Source organism: Parasteatoda tepidariorum, chromosome 8 (genome assembly GCF_982258835.1).
Source record: "Parasteatoda tepidariorum strain Cologne lab strain chromosome 8, Ptep-v5.0, whole genome shotgun sequence".
Classification (NCBI taxonomy): domain Eukaryota; kingdom Metazoa; phylum Arthropoda; class Arachnida; order Araneae; family Theridiidae; genus Parasteatoda; species Parasteatoda tepidariorum.
The window spans coordinates 11,717,341-11,737,346 of NC_141762.1; the positions used below are offsets into that span (position 1 = coordinate 11,717,341).

General features: G+C 32.4%; 1 protein-coding gene across 2 annotated transcripts in view; it reads right to left on the bottom strand.

The window, feature by feature from the left end:
- Positions 1–19,528, bottom strand: part of LOC122270504 (uncharacterized) — a 105,109-nt gene extending 85,581 nt beyond the window's left edge. The window contains exons 1-3 of one of the 2 annotated variants that reach the window (XM_087149842.1): positions 19,108–19,528; positions 3,755–3,939; positions 1,604–1,863 (exon numbers count right to left, since the gene is read on the bottom strand). In XM_087149842.1, the coding sequence (XP_087005968.1) occupies positions 1,604–1,863; positions 3,755–3,939; positions 19,108–19,150 (488 nt within the window). In that variant the 5' untranslated portion in view covers positions 19,151–19,528. Of the gene's footprint in view, positions 1–1,603; positions 1,864–3,754; positions 3,940–6,082; positions 6,234–19,107 lie in introns of those variants that run through there. The other variant, XM_087149843.1, reaches the window with a different exon arrangement.
- Between the last annotated feature and the right edge of the window lie 478 nt (positions 19,529–20,006).

Below are 20,006 nucleotides of genomic sequence, written 5' to 3' on the forward strand. Positions count from 1 at the left end.
TTAACAATTTTTTTAAAAAAAATCTGCTTTCAAAACACTGAAAACAACAGCAGTAACTACAACCTTTTACTTTGTTTTTAAATTAACTTCTCCATACACATGGTCACCATTAAAGTATCTCACCAATTACAGGGTGACCCAAAACTGTAAGGGTGAATAGTGACAGACTTTTTCCAAGACTCTTTAAAATTTCATAAAATTAACATTCCAATTTCATAAAATCAGTTTTGAAGTTTCCCCACCACGATAAACGAAATGAAACATTTTTAGCATTTTTTTTTTAGATATAAATAGAGTAAATTCTAGATATCTTGAAAATCATGTTATGTCAAAACAATATTTTTCTCCTTGGCTTAATATATCCACCTAAGGTTAATTTAAATTCCTATGTCGAAGAGTTTCTTCTCAAAACTTTGCAATGACAATTCTTTTTTCGCAATAGAAATTTAATTTTTTCGGAAAAGTCTTATTGTAAAATTATTGTACACACCAAATCGTTTCTATTTAGTGCAAATTTTCTTCGTCTCACGTTTAAAAACAAAATTATCATTGTTGTATTTAGCCTTATAGTCAACTATCATTACATACATATTTATTAGTAGTTATTCCTATGTTTCTTGTCTCTACTTTTTTAGAGTGTAATATCTTTTCGAATATATTTTTCTACTTTTTAGAAACATGTTTAGTTCTGAACTTGTTGTCTCGAAAACTCGCTATCTCGAATTTTTTTAGTGTATCTTCAACTTTGAGATATCAAGAGTATACTGTTCTTTAAAGTATGTATATTTTTAAAAATTTAGCAACCGCTATAAAACAATTTCCAGGTCATACATGAACTGACGTTGTTATTAATTATAAAATAAATTAAATTAAATAGAAATATTTTTCATCTTAAATCATTTGATATATCGGATGTAAAGAATCCGGGAATCTGGACAGAAAGGGCCGTAAGTGACCCCAGATGCTGGATAGAAAAAGAATAAATATATTGAGAACCACAGTATGGTACTCTCCATCTTCTCATGGGGGAGGAATAAATTATTTCCGCAGGAAAATACCAGGCATTTTCAATCAAATGGTTGTTGGTAACTGCTGTCGAGTTCAGTCAACTTATAAGAAAAGAGCCGTGGTTACTCAGTCGCCTTCCAATGAGGTGGTCGAAACGAATTCCTCACCCAGCTCGCACTGACCACAGTGATGACGCAAAGTATCCTCCGTGGTAGGCGAATCATGGATTTAAGACCTCTTGCCGTCGGTCTAACCATCTCCTAAACGTCCGAGGGTTATCATGGTTTTCCTCTCCGTGTAACGCAAATGTGGGTTAATTCCATCAAAAAATCCTTCATCAAGGCAAATTTTTTCCAATAGTTAATCCAGGAGTTTCTTATCTTCTGGATACGGTTCAAAATTACAAGGCTACGGAGTTGAACATTAGTAGTCGTAAACCCCAAAAATTGGGTCGGCTGTTCAACGAAGGTTATAAAATGAAGTAAAAGTGATACGAATATAATGATAAGAAATGATAAAAATGTAACGAGCATGCTGATCTGGAATGAAAAGACCATAAGTGACCACTGGCGATAGATATAAAAGAAATACTTACATTAGAGAACCACAGTATTGTATTCTCCATCTTCTCATGGGTGACAAATAATGCATTTGTAAGTTCCCGCAAGAAAAGACCAGACATTTTCCCTCAAATGGTTGTTGATAATTGACATGCTCAGCCAAATGATAAGTCGTGCCATCAGCCAATTTCAAATAGATCCAAGCTTCGGCTTCTTGGTTGCATCCTCTTGTGATGCGGACCAGAACACATTCCGCTTTTGAATTTATTCCGTAGAACAGTAGTTCATCTGCTGACTAAAAGAAACATCAAACCAATTTTACCGATAAACGTTATTTAACAGGAATAAATTTGCACTTGTTTAGAGAAACCAGATTTAATTTAGACTAAACGGCATTAGTTGAAATTTTGTTATTTGCGCAGCATGCTTCAATAGCTGGCATTATATTGTTTAGATTCTTTCTCGTAAGATTGGGATTAATGGATCTTACAGCAATTGAAGTGTGATCTGCATCTATGAGATAGTTCCTCTAATCATCACAGGTAGTGAAATCAGTGGTGAATATGAGATATAGAATTGAGGTATTGTATGATATTGATAGAATGAGATGTAGACAGATAGAGTTACAATATGCTTCCTTGCGGGACACTCGCATGAATTTGTCTTTTGTCTGATAGATAGCCATTAAGATTTATTTGGAAAGATCTATTAATGATATATGAATCAATAATCTTGATGATATCAAAAGGAAGGTTTTGTGCTTTTAGTGCGGTGATGAGTGCTCTATGCCAGACGCGGTCAAAGTTCAAAATAATAGAAATTGAGCACTAATATATTACAAATATCGAAATTTTATTGTTTCCGATGATAATAAAAGAGTAGGTTCAAATTAAAATTTCCAAATATTTTGTATAAACAAATGTGTTTATTAACATTAAATACAGATTTTTTTTATCAAAACAATTTTTTAATCATTAAGTCTATTGCTTTTTAATTACGTTTCATTTATTTTGTAAGCCATAATATGATATTTTATTTTAGCAAGTATTTATCGTTTTCCCGTATCATGTTTCCGCAATGACTGGTCCCACGAGAAACGTTCGATCAAGGCACGATTAAACTCTAGAACATTAAAACTACTTTTAATTAAGTGTAAAGAAAACTTATTGCAGGAGCTAGCAATAACAGTTCAGACACAAGTTCTATTAATCGTAACAAAGTCAATTTAAATTATTAAAGTTCGAAATTTTTTATTTAACATGCTCCCTTATATAAAATAAAAATTGGTTACACAATTACTAAATTTTTGAAATTTTTCGTAAAACATCGTGATATTTGCTTATGGCGCTTTTATGTTATTAATCCAAAACTGCTTCTTTGAATGCAAAGTTCCGTAGTCATGAATAATTAAGGAGCCACAGTAGTAGTAAACAGAAGAAGGTATTCACACGATTTAAATGCAAATCTGTATTCATTTTTTCCCTAAAGAAACGCATATTTTCTCAGAAGATAGGACACTAATGTGTTAGGGAAATTGTTGTTGTTACTAATGCCACTTGCCAATATCAGCAAGTGTGCTTGAAATCAGGTGAATTTTTAAGGCAAAGGGTGGTCCTCTTGTTTTTCAGGGGTACCATATATGTGCAAGAATACAACTTCAGACACCCACACGTTTGTCAGGAAGGACCCAATCATATTCCATTCATTCATCCACAAATCGTAATTTTGACCTGAGCCAGAGAATGATCAATCTCCAATTCAGTACCCCCTGAGGTATTGGTTTATTATGGGAACTTGCTTGGACTTGGTGAGCTCGACAAATTTAACGTGCACCAGTTACCATTTAATACATTAGAATTCGTCAGGCGACTGGGTTCGAACTCCGTTCGCGCGAACACGAGTCCAACGTCCCATCAACCAGGCTATACCGGCCTTGTTATGGAAATAGCCTGACTCTTTATAATCTGATTGTCAAAAATTAAAAACTATTACTTTTGCTTAATCCACTTTAAATTTTAAAATTTTTCTTAATTAATAGTAAGCAACCACAAAATTTTGTTATTATGATATATAGAAGCACTGCATTCCGTGCTTTAAAAGTTTCAGCGCTTTCTTTTGATTAATTTTCACGATTAAAACGCTTGAAGTGTTAAAAAATTAACAAGATAGTTTATAATAGCTCTTACCTCTTGTAAATGGGTTTCCGATTGAGGTGATTCAAGCTCAGCCTCCACTTGAGGAACCAAAAACCCCACTTTCTCGGGATCGCCGATTGCATTAGGTTGATACAAATCAAATCTTCTTCTATGCGTTTTATAATAGGTTCGGAGTGCAAAATATGCGATAATCCATTTTATCCAATAAAGAATTTCTATAAATAAAAAATAAATAAACTATATAGTTCGGATGATATAGCACTTCTTATCAACTAACTAAGCATCCCAGATACAAAGAATATAGAAAGGAAAAGAAGTCCAGTTCTTTCAATACAGTGTGATATGCAATACCAGAAAAACAATTTACAAGGTAAGCAACATACTCAGATTTAGTAGAGCATCATATGTATAGTTTGTATACTGTAAGAACTCCTCTGCCATAAAATGTTAGGCCGTCTGCTGCTATGGAAACAAGAATAGGAGAGGGTAGCTTTTCTTCCCTCTAAGGCTAACATATTAAAAGAAAAAGATTACCTTTCTCTCACCGACCCGAGCCAAAATAGTTATACCTCGTTACCATACCGAGGTTCCAGATGAATGGCTAGGGGAGTTCTTACTCTAGACAAACTACATTAAGATACAGCACATTCGAATAAGAAGTAAAGTAACTGTCAGAAGGTACGTCACCGGTTGTTGGACAATACAGCGTGTATAGTTAGGTACGCCATCTCCCACCAACCGCCATATTATTCTTTCTTGTCAAAATGTGGTAACAGATTTAATTAACATGGATGATATAAATGTATTCTTAAAGAAACATTCTAATTAATAGTTCAGTACTGTTTATTAAAATAACAGTGCTGCTCATTAATAGAGTAAAAATGCAGCACAAACCAACAATAAACAAAACGAGAAAACTTTTCTTCCTCACTTCAACCCTTCCCCTTCCTCAATTAGTGATGGGGAGAAGAGGAGGGTGCAAACCCGTTTTAAAAACCTGTGCTGTTGTGCTCCTAAATATTGTTTCTTTCTTTATATACAAGGGCCACGCATAACCTTAAGATTAACATTATATCTATGGCAGCTAGACTTCTTCTCTTGTGTATATTATTTGCTAGATAGGACAGACTTTTAGAAAAATCAATTAATGAATTACGAAAAAAGAAAGATGTATGCTTTACTCCTATCTGTTTAGGAAACGAGATTTATTCAGCAATAGATGATGGCAAAAATAAAAATAAAATTAGGTTTTTCGAGCCCATCACAACTGTCTAAATGAAATATTTGCTTGTGCACGCGTTACTTTTGTCCCCTGATGGCGCCATATCGTTGCTGCAAATGGTAGTTATTTTGAGAAAAGTTCTTATAGCAGTGTCATCTGTTGGCAAACGTTATTCCTAATTTTAAAATATGAGAAGAAAATTTTTTGTTTTTTTAAAGAAGATCGCTTTATTTGTTATTTTAGAGGTATCTGATAGTATAAATCGATAATAATCGTTTAATACTTGCATTGTATATTATATCTCTTTGTTTCCTTTCATTTACTTTTTTCAATAATTTAATGAAAAAGACATTTTTATCAGTTGAAAACATTTTTACATCAGTTGAAAACATTCATGAAACCGTTTTGTTATTTTAAAATATGTGTCAGAAATTCTGACTATAGCAGAAACAAATATATATTCTTAAAAATAATTAATAAATTAAAAATACGTAAAATTTTTTCAATTAATGACTGAGATTTTTAACTGTTGCATAGCTAAGGATTATTGAGACCTAGAATGTGAAGATCTGATCATTAGAGCATAAATTATTCCGGGTGGACTGTTTGTTTTTTTTCGCACTGTACAAGCTTATAAAAAACGTATCAGGTATATATACATACATATGCACTTGTCTGCTTCATTGAAAATATTACATCAAACAATATGGCTTTAACGTATCGCATCATAAAATGAAATGTATTATCGCCAACTTCCTACCACGCCCTACGTAGCAGAGAAGTAGAGACACTTTGTATTCAATAGAGAGAATTTTGATTAATTGAATCATGAAAACTTTAACATGTACAGCGAAACCGATTGAGGATTTCAAATCAGTGACACGAAAATATCTTTCAGAAATCTCTCGTAACAGAAAATAAAAAAAATAAAGTGTAATTATACTAAGAATTACACTTTATCAGAATTAAACTCCATGAATCAATAAAGATGGAGTTTTGAGCGACCATAAAGAACGTGAAACAGCTTAATGAGTAAAGTACCTACAAAAACTTTAATCCTAGAGTGATTTTTTATATTAAATGCATTCATATACTGTTTGTTTAAAAAGAATAATTAAAATAGTATTTCTACATACCAAATATAAAAGAAAAGAAATACAAAATTGTAGCAATCAACATGATGTAAATACCACTTTTCCTTTCCAATTTATCTTACCATTGGTACTCTTTATATAAATAAAGGAATTAAAACATTGTTATTGCTTTTCATAGAAAGATAGAAAAAGTGGTGTAAGTATCATTTAATTGAACATAATAAGGAAATCAACTCTTTGAGTCAATGTCACCGGTAAATTCACATTGAGATTAAATAATAACATCGTAGCTTGGAGTAACAAAAATCAAAGACTTTTCTCAGTTAAAGAAAATACTTCTTTATAATTCAAAAATGGTAGTAAATTTTACGTTTTACAATTTTATTTCTTATTTAAGAAATTTGATTTACAATGAATTTGGCCGCTACCATATACATATCTGCCAACTCGTACGGTTTTTGAGAAATAATTATATAGTTAACATCATTGACTTTTTGGCATATTAAATCTTGAAATTTAAAGTTTCAAAGTAATTTTTTTAAACTTCCACAACGAATCAGTAATTTTTTTTTAAATGTAGATAAGATCCATTTGTTGGCTAATTATGCTTATAGAGTCATGTATGCATTCTCAGGGTGGCGATAATCAGGGTAAAAAAAGATAAAACTGGTAGCTAAACTATTTTTATAGCAGTCTACTTGTGGGAGGGGAAATGATAGTTTGCTTTATTTAATTCACCACTACTTAGTTCGCATAAAAATTTTATTGTTACACTTTCAACACGCATAGTTTGGATGTGTTAGATTTAAAGTAAATAATTAAGTAATAAATCTGTCAAATTAACTAAGCCCAAATTTAAGCTACCACTTTTTATTTTTTACCTTACTGAACCTTACCAATACATTTATAACTCGCCCGTCACGAAAGGGTTAATAGTTTCGTATTTAGAAAATTGTTTCAAACTAAAGTATTGTTTTGCAACCACTTCGTAAACTCTTTTTCAATGACAGGACAAGTTGGCAGTTATGCATATACAGAGATGCTCAGGTGACTAAAAGTGTAAAAAGTGGTGATTAATAAAAACCAATAATTTATGTAAAAAGATTTAAATTAGTTACTTTTAATATCATATATAATTTCAGTTTGTTATTGATAGTGAATTCAATTTACATTCTCTCTTGATGTAAGTATAATTTAAAATGTAAGTCCTAGTTGCACGTACGATTGAATAACTAAAGAGGTAATAAATAAACAAACATGAATTGAGTTTCTACCACTTTTTACATTTTTAGTCGCCTGTGGCATCATCTCCTACATCAGAAAGCCTCCCCACCGTTTCTTATAGTCAGCGCAAACTGTTAAAAGTGAATCAGTTCTGCGCATGAACCCAAATTCTTTTGTAAAAGGAGACTTAAACTGAGAGGAGATTCGAAGTCCCAACCCGCGGAGCGAACACTCCACTTCTTCATACGTTGTAGAGCTATCGGGAGACTGAGGTACGGTTATTAATTGATAGGAAACAAGAGATATATCGGAAGCTCTGGATGACGTGAATTAGAACTTATTGCCAGGCTTTTTCTATGAGGAAGCGTATGTAGAAAATGTGAAGAGAAGAGCTCCCGAGCAGGATCAGATCACATCCTGCCCAGTGAGCTCTTAGATGTAGTATTGTAAAAGAAGTCGAGAGATATTTTTCATATATCTTTCAGCATTAAATTTGAGGGGGTTGAGAAGTAAGTAAGACAAATCAATCATATTCATAAAATAATCAAATTTTTAGAGATATATTTGTTACCGCTTTCTTAATTTTACTAGGTTTTCTGTTAAATGGCTCTTTTGTAAACTGCTTTACCTAAATAAAAATTCAACGCTAAATCTGGTAAATAAAAGAACAATATACCTACAAGCCATTTGACCAATTCTTACCTACGCTAGCCCCGCGCTAACCAATCAATGATAATTTAGAGAAAAAATTGCCATACACAGAAGGCAAATTCTTAAGATACATGACTGGTGCCCCAAGAGCTATCAGCAACAGACTGCTAAGGAAGGATCTAGACATAGAAGAAGAAAGTAACTGCTTCATTGACAAACTCAACAGTAAATTCTATAGCGACGCTAGAAACTGTACGGCCTTGAATTTCAATCATCTGCTAGACATCAGCTTAATAGACGACAACATTAAATATAGCCCAGTAACAGCATTCCTCAAGTCAGATTGTATCATATCAAAATATTACAAATGATATTAAATATTACAAATGACCACTGTTTTTTAACTCTTATATACTATTGACTCTGGGGATCTCCCCCGTTAATTTTGTACCAGTATAAGCTTATTCCTTCATGACTTTTGAGCATAGAACAAACCAGTATAAAATGAATCGGTTGGTGGAGCTACGCACCAAATACCGAGGTACCCTACATATTCAACATCCAGCACTGGTTTACTTTCATAGTAGTACGATCGGACTACATATAAGAAACCGTGTGGAAGCATTGCCTGTTTCATCCCGTCATATGTATTAAGTTTCAAATATATAAGTTCTGTGAATCGAAACAGGCTGTGAAACTCTTAAATTTAACAAATTGGGATATTTTTAATCGTTATTTTGCTTACTCTTTAACCCCTTAGAGACGGGTGATTCAGAAAAGCATTCGTACAAAATCAGAATCAGGATGTAATTACATAAGGAACCGTAACTGAAATGTAGTCGTTTCTAATTTGACAGACTTACTTCGCTTTTACTTTAATCATTGTTAGTTAGTATTGTAAGTGGGATTCTTCGTAAGTTCTTAGAAATTACAAACAGTTTCGTAATTTCTTAAAAGTGGTAGAAACTATTTTTTAATTTTCATATAATTAATCGATGAAATTTTAGTCATAACAATCACCATAGCAATGCATGTTTAAAGGGAAAAGAAATTTACATTCAACTTTAATTGTAAAATGAAAGAAATTTGTCCGAAAAAATTGCCAAGTTTAATCTCTCTTAACCCCTTGGGAACGGGTGATTTAGAAAAGCATTCGTCATCATCATCATCATCGAAATATAGCTGGGCGCCTGGGGCCGTTAGCGGCCTTTTTCCCATTCATCTTGTATTTAATCTTTAAGGTGGTTCCTTCTGGTAATTGGATTAAAAGGAAATCAAATATTTTGTATTTTAGTTAAAATTATGTCACTACAAAAATGAGCTGCAATCGGCCTGAGGTTTATGTCTTCTCTTAAGTTTTCGAAAGTAAAAATTTCGTTGAATCCTGCGGTGTCACAGTATATGGTCTTTTCAAAAAATCTGAAGTTTTGCTTTGCAATGTGATGATCTAAAAAATCTATGTTGAGGTCGCTATGTATGTTTTTATTGCGGATAAACTATCTTGCTTTTGTTATTTTCCTGAGGATTTTGTTCTGGCATATTTTTAGTTTTTTAAGGAGTGATGTAGAGATGTTGCACCAAGCTAGAAAAGCATTCGTACAAAATCAGAATCAGGATGTAGTTAAATAAAAAACGGTAACTTAAATGTAGTCGTTTCTAATTTGACAGACTTACTTCGCTTCTACTTTAACCCTTTCGCGCCGACTGTCACAAATACGTGACAGTATGAAACCGTATCAACCAGGGTAAAAAGATAAAGCTGGTAATCAAAGTAATTCTTCAGCACAGTTTATTTGTGGGCGGAGTTATAATTGTTTGATTTATTTTATTCACCGTTACTTTGTTCAAAATAAAACTATTTAGTTATACTTTGAATTAACATTGATTATACGTATGATTAAACTAACAATAATTAAGATAAAAGCAAAGTAAGTCTGTCAAATTAGAAACGACTACATTTAAGTTACCGTTTTTTATTTAATTACATCCTGATTCTGATTTTGTACGAATGCTTTTCTGAATCACCCGTCCCCAAGGGGTTAATCATTGTTAGTTTGGAAGTTAGTATTGTTAGTGGAATTCTTCTTAAGTTCTTAGAAAATACAAATAGTTTCGTAATTTCTTTAAAAAAAAAAAAATAATAATAATAAAAAATCCGGATTGCTACTTTTGAAACTCTCTCTGGAATTCGTCTATTTCAGGGATTCTACTTGCAACTAGAAGTGGTAGAAGCTATTTTTAATTTTCATATAAATAATCGATTAAATTTTAGTCATAACAATCACCATAGCAATGCATGTTTAAAGGGAAATGAAATTTACATTCACCTTTAATTGTAAAATGAAAGAAATTTGTCCGAAAAAATTGCCAAGTTTAATCTCTCTTAACCCCTTGGGGACGGGTGATTCAGAAAAGCATTCGTACAAAATCAGAACCAGGATGTAGTTAAATAAAAAACGGTAACTTAAATGTAGTCGTTTCTAATTTGACAGATTTACTTCGCTTTTACTTTAAACATTGTTAGTTTGGAAGTTAGTTAGTATTGTTAGTGGAATTCTTCTTAAGTTCTTAGAAATTACAAATAGTTTCGTAATTTCTTAAAAAAAAACAAATCCGGATTGCTTCTTTTGAAACTCTCTCTGGAATTCGTCTATTTAAGGGATTCTACTTGCAACTAGAAGTGGTAGAAACTATTTTTAATTTTCATATAAATAATCGATTAAATTTTAGTCATAACAATCACCATAGCAATGCATGTTTAAAGGGAAATGAAATTTACATTCACCTTTAATTGTAAAATGAAAGAAATTTGTCCGAAAAAATTGCCAACTTTAATCTCTCTTAACCCCTTGGGGACGGGTGATTCAGAAAAGCATTCGTACAAAATCAGAATCAGGATGTAGTTAAATAAAAAACGGTAACTTAAATGTAGTCATTTCTAATTTGCCAGACTTACTTCGCCTTTACTTTAATCATTGTTAGTTTGGAAGTTAGTTAGTATTGTTTGTGGAATTCTTCTTAAGTTCTTAGAAATTACAAATAGTTTCGTAATTTCGTAAAAAAAAACAAATCCGGATTGCTTCATTTGAAACACTCTCTGGAATTCGTCTATTTCAGGGATTCTACTTGCAACTAGAAGTGGTAGAAGCTATTTTTAATTTTCATATAAATAATCGATTAAATTTTAGTCATAACAATCACCATAGCAATGCATGTTTAAAGGGAAATGAAATTTACATTCACCTTTAATTGTAAAATGAAAGAAATTTGTCCGAAAAAATTGCCAAGTTTAATCTCTCTTAACCCCTTGGGGACGGTTGATTCAGAAAAGCATTCGTACAAAATCAGAACCAGGATGTAGTTAAATAAAAAACGGTAACTTAAATGTAGTCGTTTCTAATTTGACAGATTTACTTCGCTTTTACTTTAAACATTGTTAGTTTGGAAGTTAGTTAGTATTGTTAGTGGAATTCTTCTTAAGTTCTTAGAAATTACAAATAGTTTCGTAATTTCTTAAAAAAAAACAAATCCGGATTGCTTCTTTTGAAACTCTCTCTGGAATTCGTCTATTTAAGGGATTCTACTTGCAACTAGAAGTGGTAGAAACTATTTTTAATTTTCATATAAATAATCGATTAAATTTTAGTCATAACAATCACCATAGCAATGCATGTTTAAAGGGAAATGAAATTTACATTCACCTTTAATTGTAAAATGAAAGAAATTTGTCCGAAAAAATTGCCAAGTTTAATCTCTCTTAACCCCTTGGGGACGGGTGATTCAGAAAAGCATTCGTACAAAATCAGAATCAGGATGTAGTTAAATAAAAAACGGTAACTTAAATGTAGTCATTTCTAATTTGCCAGACTTACTTCGCTTTTACTTTAATCATTGTTAGTTTGGAAGTTAGTTAGTATTGTTTGTGGAATTCTTCTTAAGTTCTTAGAAATTACAAATAGTTTCATAATTTCGTAAAAAAAAACAAATCCGGATTGCTTCATTTGAAACACTCTCTGGAATTCGTCTATTTCAGGGATTCTACTTGCAACTAGAAGTGGTAGAAACTATTTTTAATTTTCATATTAATAATCGATTAAATTTTAGTCATAACAATCACCATAGCAATGCATGTTTAAAGGGAAAAGAAATTTACATTCAACTTTAATTGTAAAATGAAAGAAATTTGTCCGAAAAAATTGCCAAGTTTAATCTCTCTTAACCCCTTGGGGACGGGTGATTCAGAAAAGCATTCGTACAAAATCAGAATCAGGATGTAGTTAAATAAAAAACGATGACTTAAATGTAGTCGTTTCTAATTTGACAGACTTACTTCGCTTTTACTTTAATCATTGTTAGTTTGGAAGTTAGTTAGTATTGTTTGTGGAATTCTTCTTAAGTTCTTAGAAATTACAAATAGTTTCGTAATTTCGTAAAAAAAAACAAATCCGGATTGCTTCATTTGAAACACTCTCTGGAATTCGTCTATTTCAGGGATTCTACTTGCAACTAGAAGTGGTGGAAACTATTTTTAATTTTCATATAAATAATCGATTAAATTTTAGTCATAACAATCACCATAGCAATGCATGTTTAAAGGGAAATGAAATTTACATTCACCTTTAGCTGTAAAATTAAAGAAATTTGTCCGAAAAAATTGCCAATTTTAATCTCTCTTAACCCCTTGGGGACGGGTGATTCAGAAAAGCATTCGTACAAAAGCAGAATCAGGATGTAGTTAAATAGAAAACGGTGACTTAAATGTAGTCGTTTCTAATTTGACAGACTTACTTCGCTTTTACTTTAATCATTGTTAGTTTGGAAGTTAGTTGGTAATGTTTGTGGAATTCTTCTTAAGTTCTTAGAAATTACAAATAGTTTCGTAATTTCGTAAAAAAAACAAATCCGGATTGCTTCATTTGAAACACTCTCTGGAATTCGTCTATTTCAGGGATTCTACTTGCAACTAGAAGTGGTAGAAACTATTTTTAATTTTCATATAAATAATCCATTAAATTTTAGTCATAACAATCACCATAGCAATGCATGTTTAAAGGGAAAAGAAATTTACATTCAACTTTAATTGTAAAATGAAAGAAATTTGTCCGAAAAAATTGCCAAGTTTAATCTCTCTTAACCCCTTGGGGACGGGTGATTCAGAAAAGCATTCGTACAAAATCAGAATCAGGATGTAGTTAAATAAAAAACGATGACTTAAATGTAGTCGTTTCTAATTTGACAGACTTACTTCGCTTTTACTTTAATCATTGTTAGTTTGGAAGTTAGTTAGTATTGTTTGTGGAATTCTTCTTAAGTTCTTAGAAATTACAAATAGTTTCGTAATTTCGTAAAAAAAAACAAATCCGGATTGCTTCATTTGAAACACTCTCTGGAATTCGTCTATTTCAGGGATTCTACTTGCAACTAGAAGTGGTGGAAACTATTTTTAATTTTCATATAAATAATCGATTAAATTTTAGTCATAACAATCACCATAGCAATGCATGTTTAAAGGGAAATGAAATTTACATTCACCTTTAGCTGTAAAATTAAAGAAATTTGTCCGAAAAAATTGCCAATTTTAATCTCTCTTAACCCCTTGGGGACGGGTGATTCAGAAAAGCATTCGTACAAAAGCAGAATCAGGATGTAGTTAAATAGAAAACGGTGACTTAAATGTAGTCGTTTCTAATTTGACAGACTTACTTCGCTTTTACTTTAATCATTGTTAGTTTGGAAGTTAGTTGGTAATGTTTGTGGAATTCTTCTTAAGTTCTTAGAAATTACAAATAGTTTCGTAATTTCTTAAAAAAAAACAAATCCGGATTGCTTCATTTGAAACACTCTCTGGAATTCGTCTATTTCAGGGATTCTACTTGCAACTAGAAGTGGTAGAAACTATTTTTAATTTTCATATAAATAATCGATTAAATTTTAGTCATAACAATCACCATAGCAATGCATGTTTAAAGGGAAATGAAATTTACATTCACCTTTAATTGTAAAATGAAAGAAATCTGTCCGAAAAAATTGCCAAGTTTAATCTCTCTTAACCCCTTTGGGAACGGGTGATTCAGAAAAGCATTCGCATATCTGCCAACTCTTCTGGATTTTCCGGAAGATTTTATTTTCATATTTAAAGTGGTAGTAAGTATATACTATTTTTCCTTTTATAAACTTAATCTTTAGATGATTTTGATCACCACTATTCTTACAAAAATTAAGCACATATATTAATATGCGTTACTATCATGGTTGTTAACTTAAGTTTTCACAAATACAATGTATTTGTTTGCTTAAAATTGAAGTTTTAATTCCATTTTAATACCACTGGGAAAAATGATAATGAAAGGGATTAAAAGTTGGCAGGTATGCATTCGTACAAAATCAGAATCAGGATGTAGTTAAATAAAAAACGGTAACTTAAATGTAGTCGTTGCTAATTTGACAGATTTACTTGGCTTTTAATTTAATTATTGTTACTTTAATCATATATGTAATCAATGTTAGATCAAAGTATAACTAAATAGTTTTATTTTGAACAAAGTAATGGAGAATTAAATAAATCAAACAATTATTCCGCCCACAAATAAACTGCTAACGAATTACTTTGATTACCAGTTTTATCTTTTTACCCTGCTTGATACGGTTTTATGCTGGCACGTATTTGTGACAGTGGGCGCGAAAAGGTTAAACATTGTTAAAACATTAGGGGGCTAGTATTGATGTACATCTGTTGACGTTGTCAGTGTCCAAAATTAATCTTTTTGATTATTAACTATATCTCATGGAAAAAGAACTCTACAGGAAATCTTGCTTCCTTCACTGGCTTCATAACAAAACGTGACTATTTCTTTTTTTTTATCTTTCTATTCTAATATATTGCTCAAATAAATTTCGTTTGCCGGATCTTAAAGAAGTTTAAACATCTTAATTTCAGGTAAAAAAATAGTGCTTCGACTCAACACCTCCTAGAAAGAACAGGCCTCAGCACGGGTTACCATAAATATCCCTTAGTAGTCCAAACGTAATGACATATTCTGTATTTTCAACCATTGCGCAGCTTAGTACCCTTAACGTAATGACATCTAAATACCGCACAAAACCTAGACAGTTGATTGCCATATATGGTAACTGTAGCGCTATTGGCCCTGAGATAAGTTTACGCATTCTTGTGGGCGTTGCTAAGCCAGCAGGAGGTATAAAAGTCCTCATCGAGCTGTTCATCTCATTTCAAAACAAGATCCTTAGAAAAATAACCTGTGCAAGATGGTTCATCCGGAATACCAATATACATGCAGACCTCAAAATACCAACTATATCACAGCATATATACAAGCTAAACGCAGATTTTTTCGATAAAGCCATAGAATGTAAAACAGCAAATTTTAATGAAATCTTTAAATTTGAAAATTATATCAAAGATAAAAACTACAGACCAATAGCTGCACGTTTCACCTCCGACGCCTCATATCATAACTATCAAAACAAATAATTTCATCAACCTCTCTGAAAATAACGTTTACTCAGGCTGATACAATTCTGAACAACTCCAAAATCAAACAAACACAGTTTAGAGCAAGCTGCTCAAATTATTTCTGATTCCTTTTTAGTTATTCAAGCAAAGAGCTTGAAACATTCATAAAAGCAACTCCACTGCCTGCTTACCTCATTGCTCAACCAAAACTGTTCTAAAATTCCAGATGAATGGGATAGGGGCCGCTTCGCGGCCCAGTTGCCCAATAAAATAAAATACTAGGAAGTATTGCCCAATAAAATAAAATTATCTAGGACTCATCTCATTTCACTTTACTTTTCAACACAGTTGCAGATTTCAGTGCAATTTTTTTTAATATTCTTGTTGTTTCTTGTTGGTTTTTAGGTGAAATGAGTGAACATCATCGTTTAGACGAAGGTAAGAGGTAGAGAATTGTGGGTAGACTTGAGGCAGGCCAGTCCCATGCTCAGATTGCTACGGAATTGGATATACCACCAAGCGTCATTTCCAATTTGTGGAGTCAATTTAACACTAGTGGGACAGTATGCAGACGACCAGGACAAGGTCGTCCGAGAGCTACAAAGGCCAATGAAGACCGGTATTTGGTCCTTTCAGCTAAGCGCCAGAGGACGGCTACAGCCACTCAATTGTCTAGGGGCCTCGCGGCTGCTACAGGAACATCAATTTCGAGTCAGACAGTTTCCAGGAGACTCCATGAAAGAGGGCTGTATGCCAGGAAGACCGTTATTTGTCCCCCACTCACTCACTCCCACAAAAGAGCACGTGCAGAATGGTGCAGACAACATCAGAATTGGACACAGCTTCAATGGGCTAATGTTCTCTTCGTCGATGAGTCCAGATTCAGTCTACAACCTGATTCTGGACGGTTATTGACATGGAGGGAACCTGTAACCCGATACCATCCCAGCAACATTATCGAAAGGGACCATTATGCTGGTGGAGGACTCAGGGTTTGGGCAGGGATCATGCAAGATACCCGTACACTGCTCCATGTGTTTGACAATGGCCGATAGGTAGAGGCAGGAGGTCCTAGAGCCCTATGTGCGTCTTTTCAGGGGTGCTGTTGGCCCTGAGTTCATTTTTATGGACGACAATGCGTGGCCACATAGGGCTCTCATGATTGATGAGTATCTGGAAAGCGAGGATATTCAACGAATGTATTTGCCAGCCGAATTCCCTAACCTGAATCCTATTGAACATGATTAGGGTGCTCTTGGGAGAGCTATTGCGATGCACCAACCTCCCCCCAGAACCATTCTGGAGTTAAAAATTGCGCTGGTGGAAGAATGGGAGGGTCTTCCACAAGTCCTCCTTAACTCCCTTATTAATAGCATGCATACTCGTTGTGCATGCTGTCTGTCTGTCAGGGGTGAACATACACCATACTAGAGGCAACACACACTGTACAAGCTTCACTTTTATTGTCATCTTTTATCCTTAAGTTCAGACTACATTGGATTTATTGGCAATAGGTCTTGCCAGTGAATGGATCTTTCATTTTTGTTTTGTATACTTTATTATCAGGGAATAAGCTATATCCATACCAAATTTCATTAATTTATATTCAGTATTTTTTTAGATATTTGGCAAAATGTCGAAAAATTATGTTTAAAAAAAATCAGTACCAGCGAATCTTCTAACGGGAGTTGAAAAACCCTTTACAAATACTGCCCCCTGACGTTGAAAGCACGAAATGCTGTCAAGATTAAAATTCCTTTTTAATATATTTATTGATACGTTTGCAATGGTTTATGCTAAGTCTTTGGCGAAGTTGGCAAGTATATTTTCAATGACGTAATATTTTCAATGAAGCAGACAAGTGTATATAATATATACCTGATACGTTTTTTATAAGCTTGTACAGATCGCAAAAAATAAACAGACCACCCTGAATAACTTATGATCTAATGATCGGATTTTCACATTCCAGGACTCAATCTCAGTGGTTCGAGAGGGTGACATCAAATATGCTGAGAAAAAATTGTCAAATATTGTCAGGCCTTGTCTATAAAATTAAAAATTTTGAAGTTTTAACAACTATGAAGACATGCATAAAAAATTAAAATATCACATTTTTACTGACATCTATTTAAACAGGCCTGCCACCTACTAGACTTTTCGTAAAATATTTGATAGAGTGGTAGACGCTTAAAAGCCAAAGCTTTCAAACTTTTTGGTAATTTTGCCATTATTTTAAAAGCCTCATCTCGACTGAGTTGGAACAAAGTGGCGCCGTTTATGAACATTTAAATAATTTATATGTCGTGTAAGAAAAATCAGTTTAAATGAAAAACAAAATAATACATTTAAACATAAACTTAGCTACCTCTAGAATAAATTTTTACAAAAAGGGTTGAAAGTTGGCATTCCTTATGTGTTTTCTTCGCTATCCATTGAAATCAAAATCAAGTTGATGGATCTATCAGTCTCAAAGTTAGTATTAATTGCAAAATATTTATTTTAGATACACAAATTACTTACATTAAATTCAAGACTCATTATTATCAGGATAAAAATACAGGCCTACTGACTTTCCACACTTTACAGAGAAATTTCGTCTAGTGGTAGCTAAGTTCGTGCATTAATGTATTATTCTTTGCTTTAAAATTTTGATTTAAAGTTTTTTTTCACACCACTACTTGGAAGTGATTCGAAAGCTTATATAAAAATACACTTTGTTCTAACATTTTCAATTCTATGCCAACAGTCTCAGTTGCCAATTAGCACAACTCAGATGAAGGAGTCTGGTGTCCGATATCATGGGCAGGTACTCCAGCGAATCTCCTATCAAGTCAAACATTTTTGTGTTGAGGCTTTTAAAATGTTGGCAAAAATTACAACACACCTATAAGCTTTAGATTTTAATTGACTACCACGCAATAAAATATTTTGCTAAAAGCGTAGTAGTGGGCAGCCCAGAAAATATATGAGGCGGTGAGTTCGAATCCCGCATTAGCCCTGAATGTATTCTTCGTGATGTCCTTCTTTGAATTTTTCGATCTGTCCTTCTACTAGACAAAGGTTTATACTCCTAAAGGTTTATACGCCAAAGCACACTAACCTGTAAATGAATGTATTTCCAAAAAGCAATATCGTATTCTATTCTAAATGTTGGTTAATGTTAATTGAGTGTTAGTTCGCAATTACACCTCGATTAGTATTTAACTCGGAAACCTCTTCTTCTAAGAGCGTAAAAGTCAAATAGAACATAACTCAAATCGCAGTGCGCTGCCTAGAAGAGGCATTGATTGTTCAGATTTTTGAGCTATATAATGAGGGAATGTGTGAAGTGGGAGTAGAATTGGGCGAACTTAATACATATAGTTATATAGATATCTTAATATTAATTGCTGAAGAATTAAAAAGCAAAATAATTATCAGTTTAAAGGCTCACTCGTTTCAAAAAACTAACGATACATGTGAAATGATATGTTTCTCTCAAAATGCCACAGGATCTTTAGTTTTGACCCCCTAATGTAAAATTCAGGAAAAAAATCGCAAAAATAAAAAACATATGTATAATAGTTTTGCATAAAGAACATATTCTAGAAATTTCAACAAAATCAAAAATGTCAAATATCTAACCTTGCCTAACTCTGCAAAACACTGGCTCTTTACAAATAATTCATTTATGTATTTAAACACTAAAACTAAATTAATACAAAATTCTACATACCGAAAGGAATCGAGATTAAAGATACAATTATTGCAATAATCATGATCTTACTCTTCGTATCCAACTGAATGCAATCTTACACATACAACTGCATCACTTCCAAATAATAACAAAGAGTGAACTTGAACTACTTTCGAGTTAAAGATAAAAATGGTGTAAGTTACGCAAACTGAACTATGATTTATAATGTTCCATTTTTGAAATTTTTAATCTTTTCACTTGTAGTCAGAGTTTTGTATTTTTTTAAAAGCAGAATACAGCAAATTAACTTAATTTTTTGGAATACGATTACTTTAGCCAAACAATTTTGCTGCTAGTTTGTTATTGAAAAACAAACAATTGTTGATGCTCATATTTACAATTGTACTTAAGTCATTTTCTTACATAGCACGCTGCTTTTTTTTTTCCTTTTGCATTTATCTTGTTCTTATGACACTTTTTTGTTAAGATGGAAAAAGTAATCTTTATCGAGATAAAATCAACTCGATAAGGTTTAGATTTGTCAGTAAGTGTTTTATTTAGGGTTATAATAATAAACAATCTTCAAAGTTTCTTGTATTTAAAAAAAAGTGAAATGAGATAACTGAAATTTTGTTTTCTGTATTTTGTTAAAAAATATGACCTTTTACCAAAAAAAGTTATAAAAACAATTATAGGTCATAAAAAAATAGATTAAAAAAATAGGTGTTTCTTTTTCCTAAACACTATATTCTCATTTTTCTTCTAAATTGCTATCATCGCCCAAAAAAATGTGGCCATATTTATATTTATACAAAATTAGGAATTATTATTTTTCTACTTTCAGAACAATTTTGTTATAAATTAATAGAAAAATGTAAAAATAAAACTAATATTTAGACAGGTACTAACTCATCTAAAATCAGTGATGGAAACTGAAG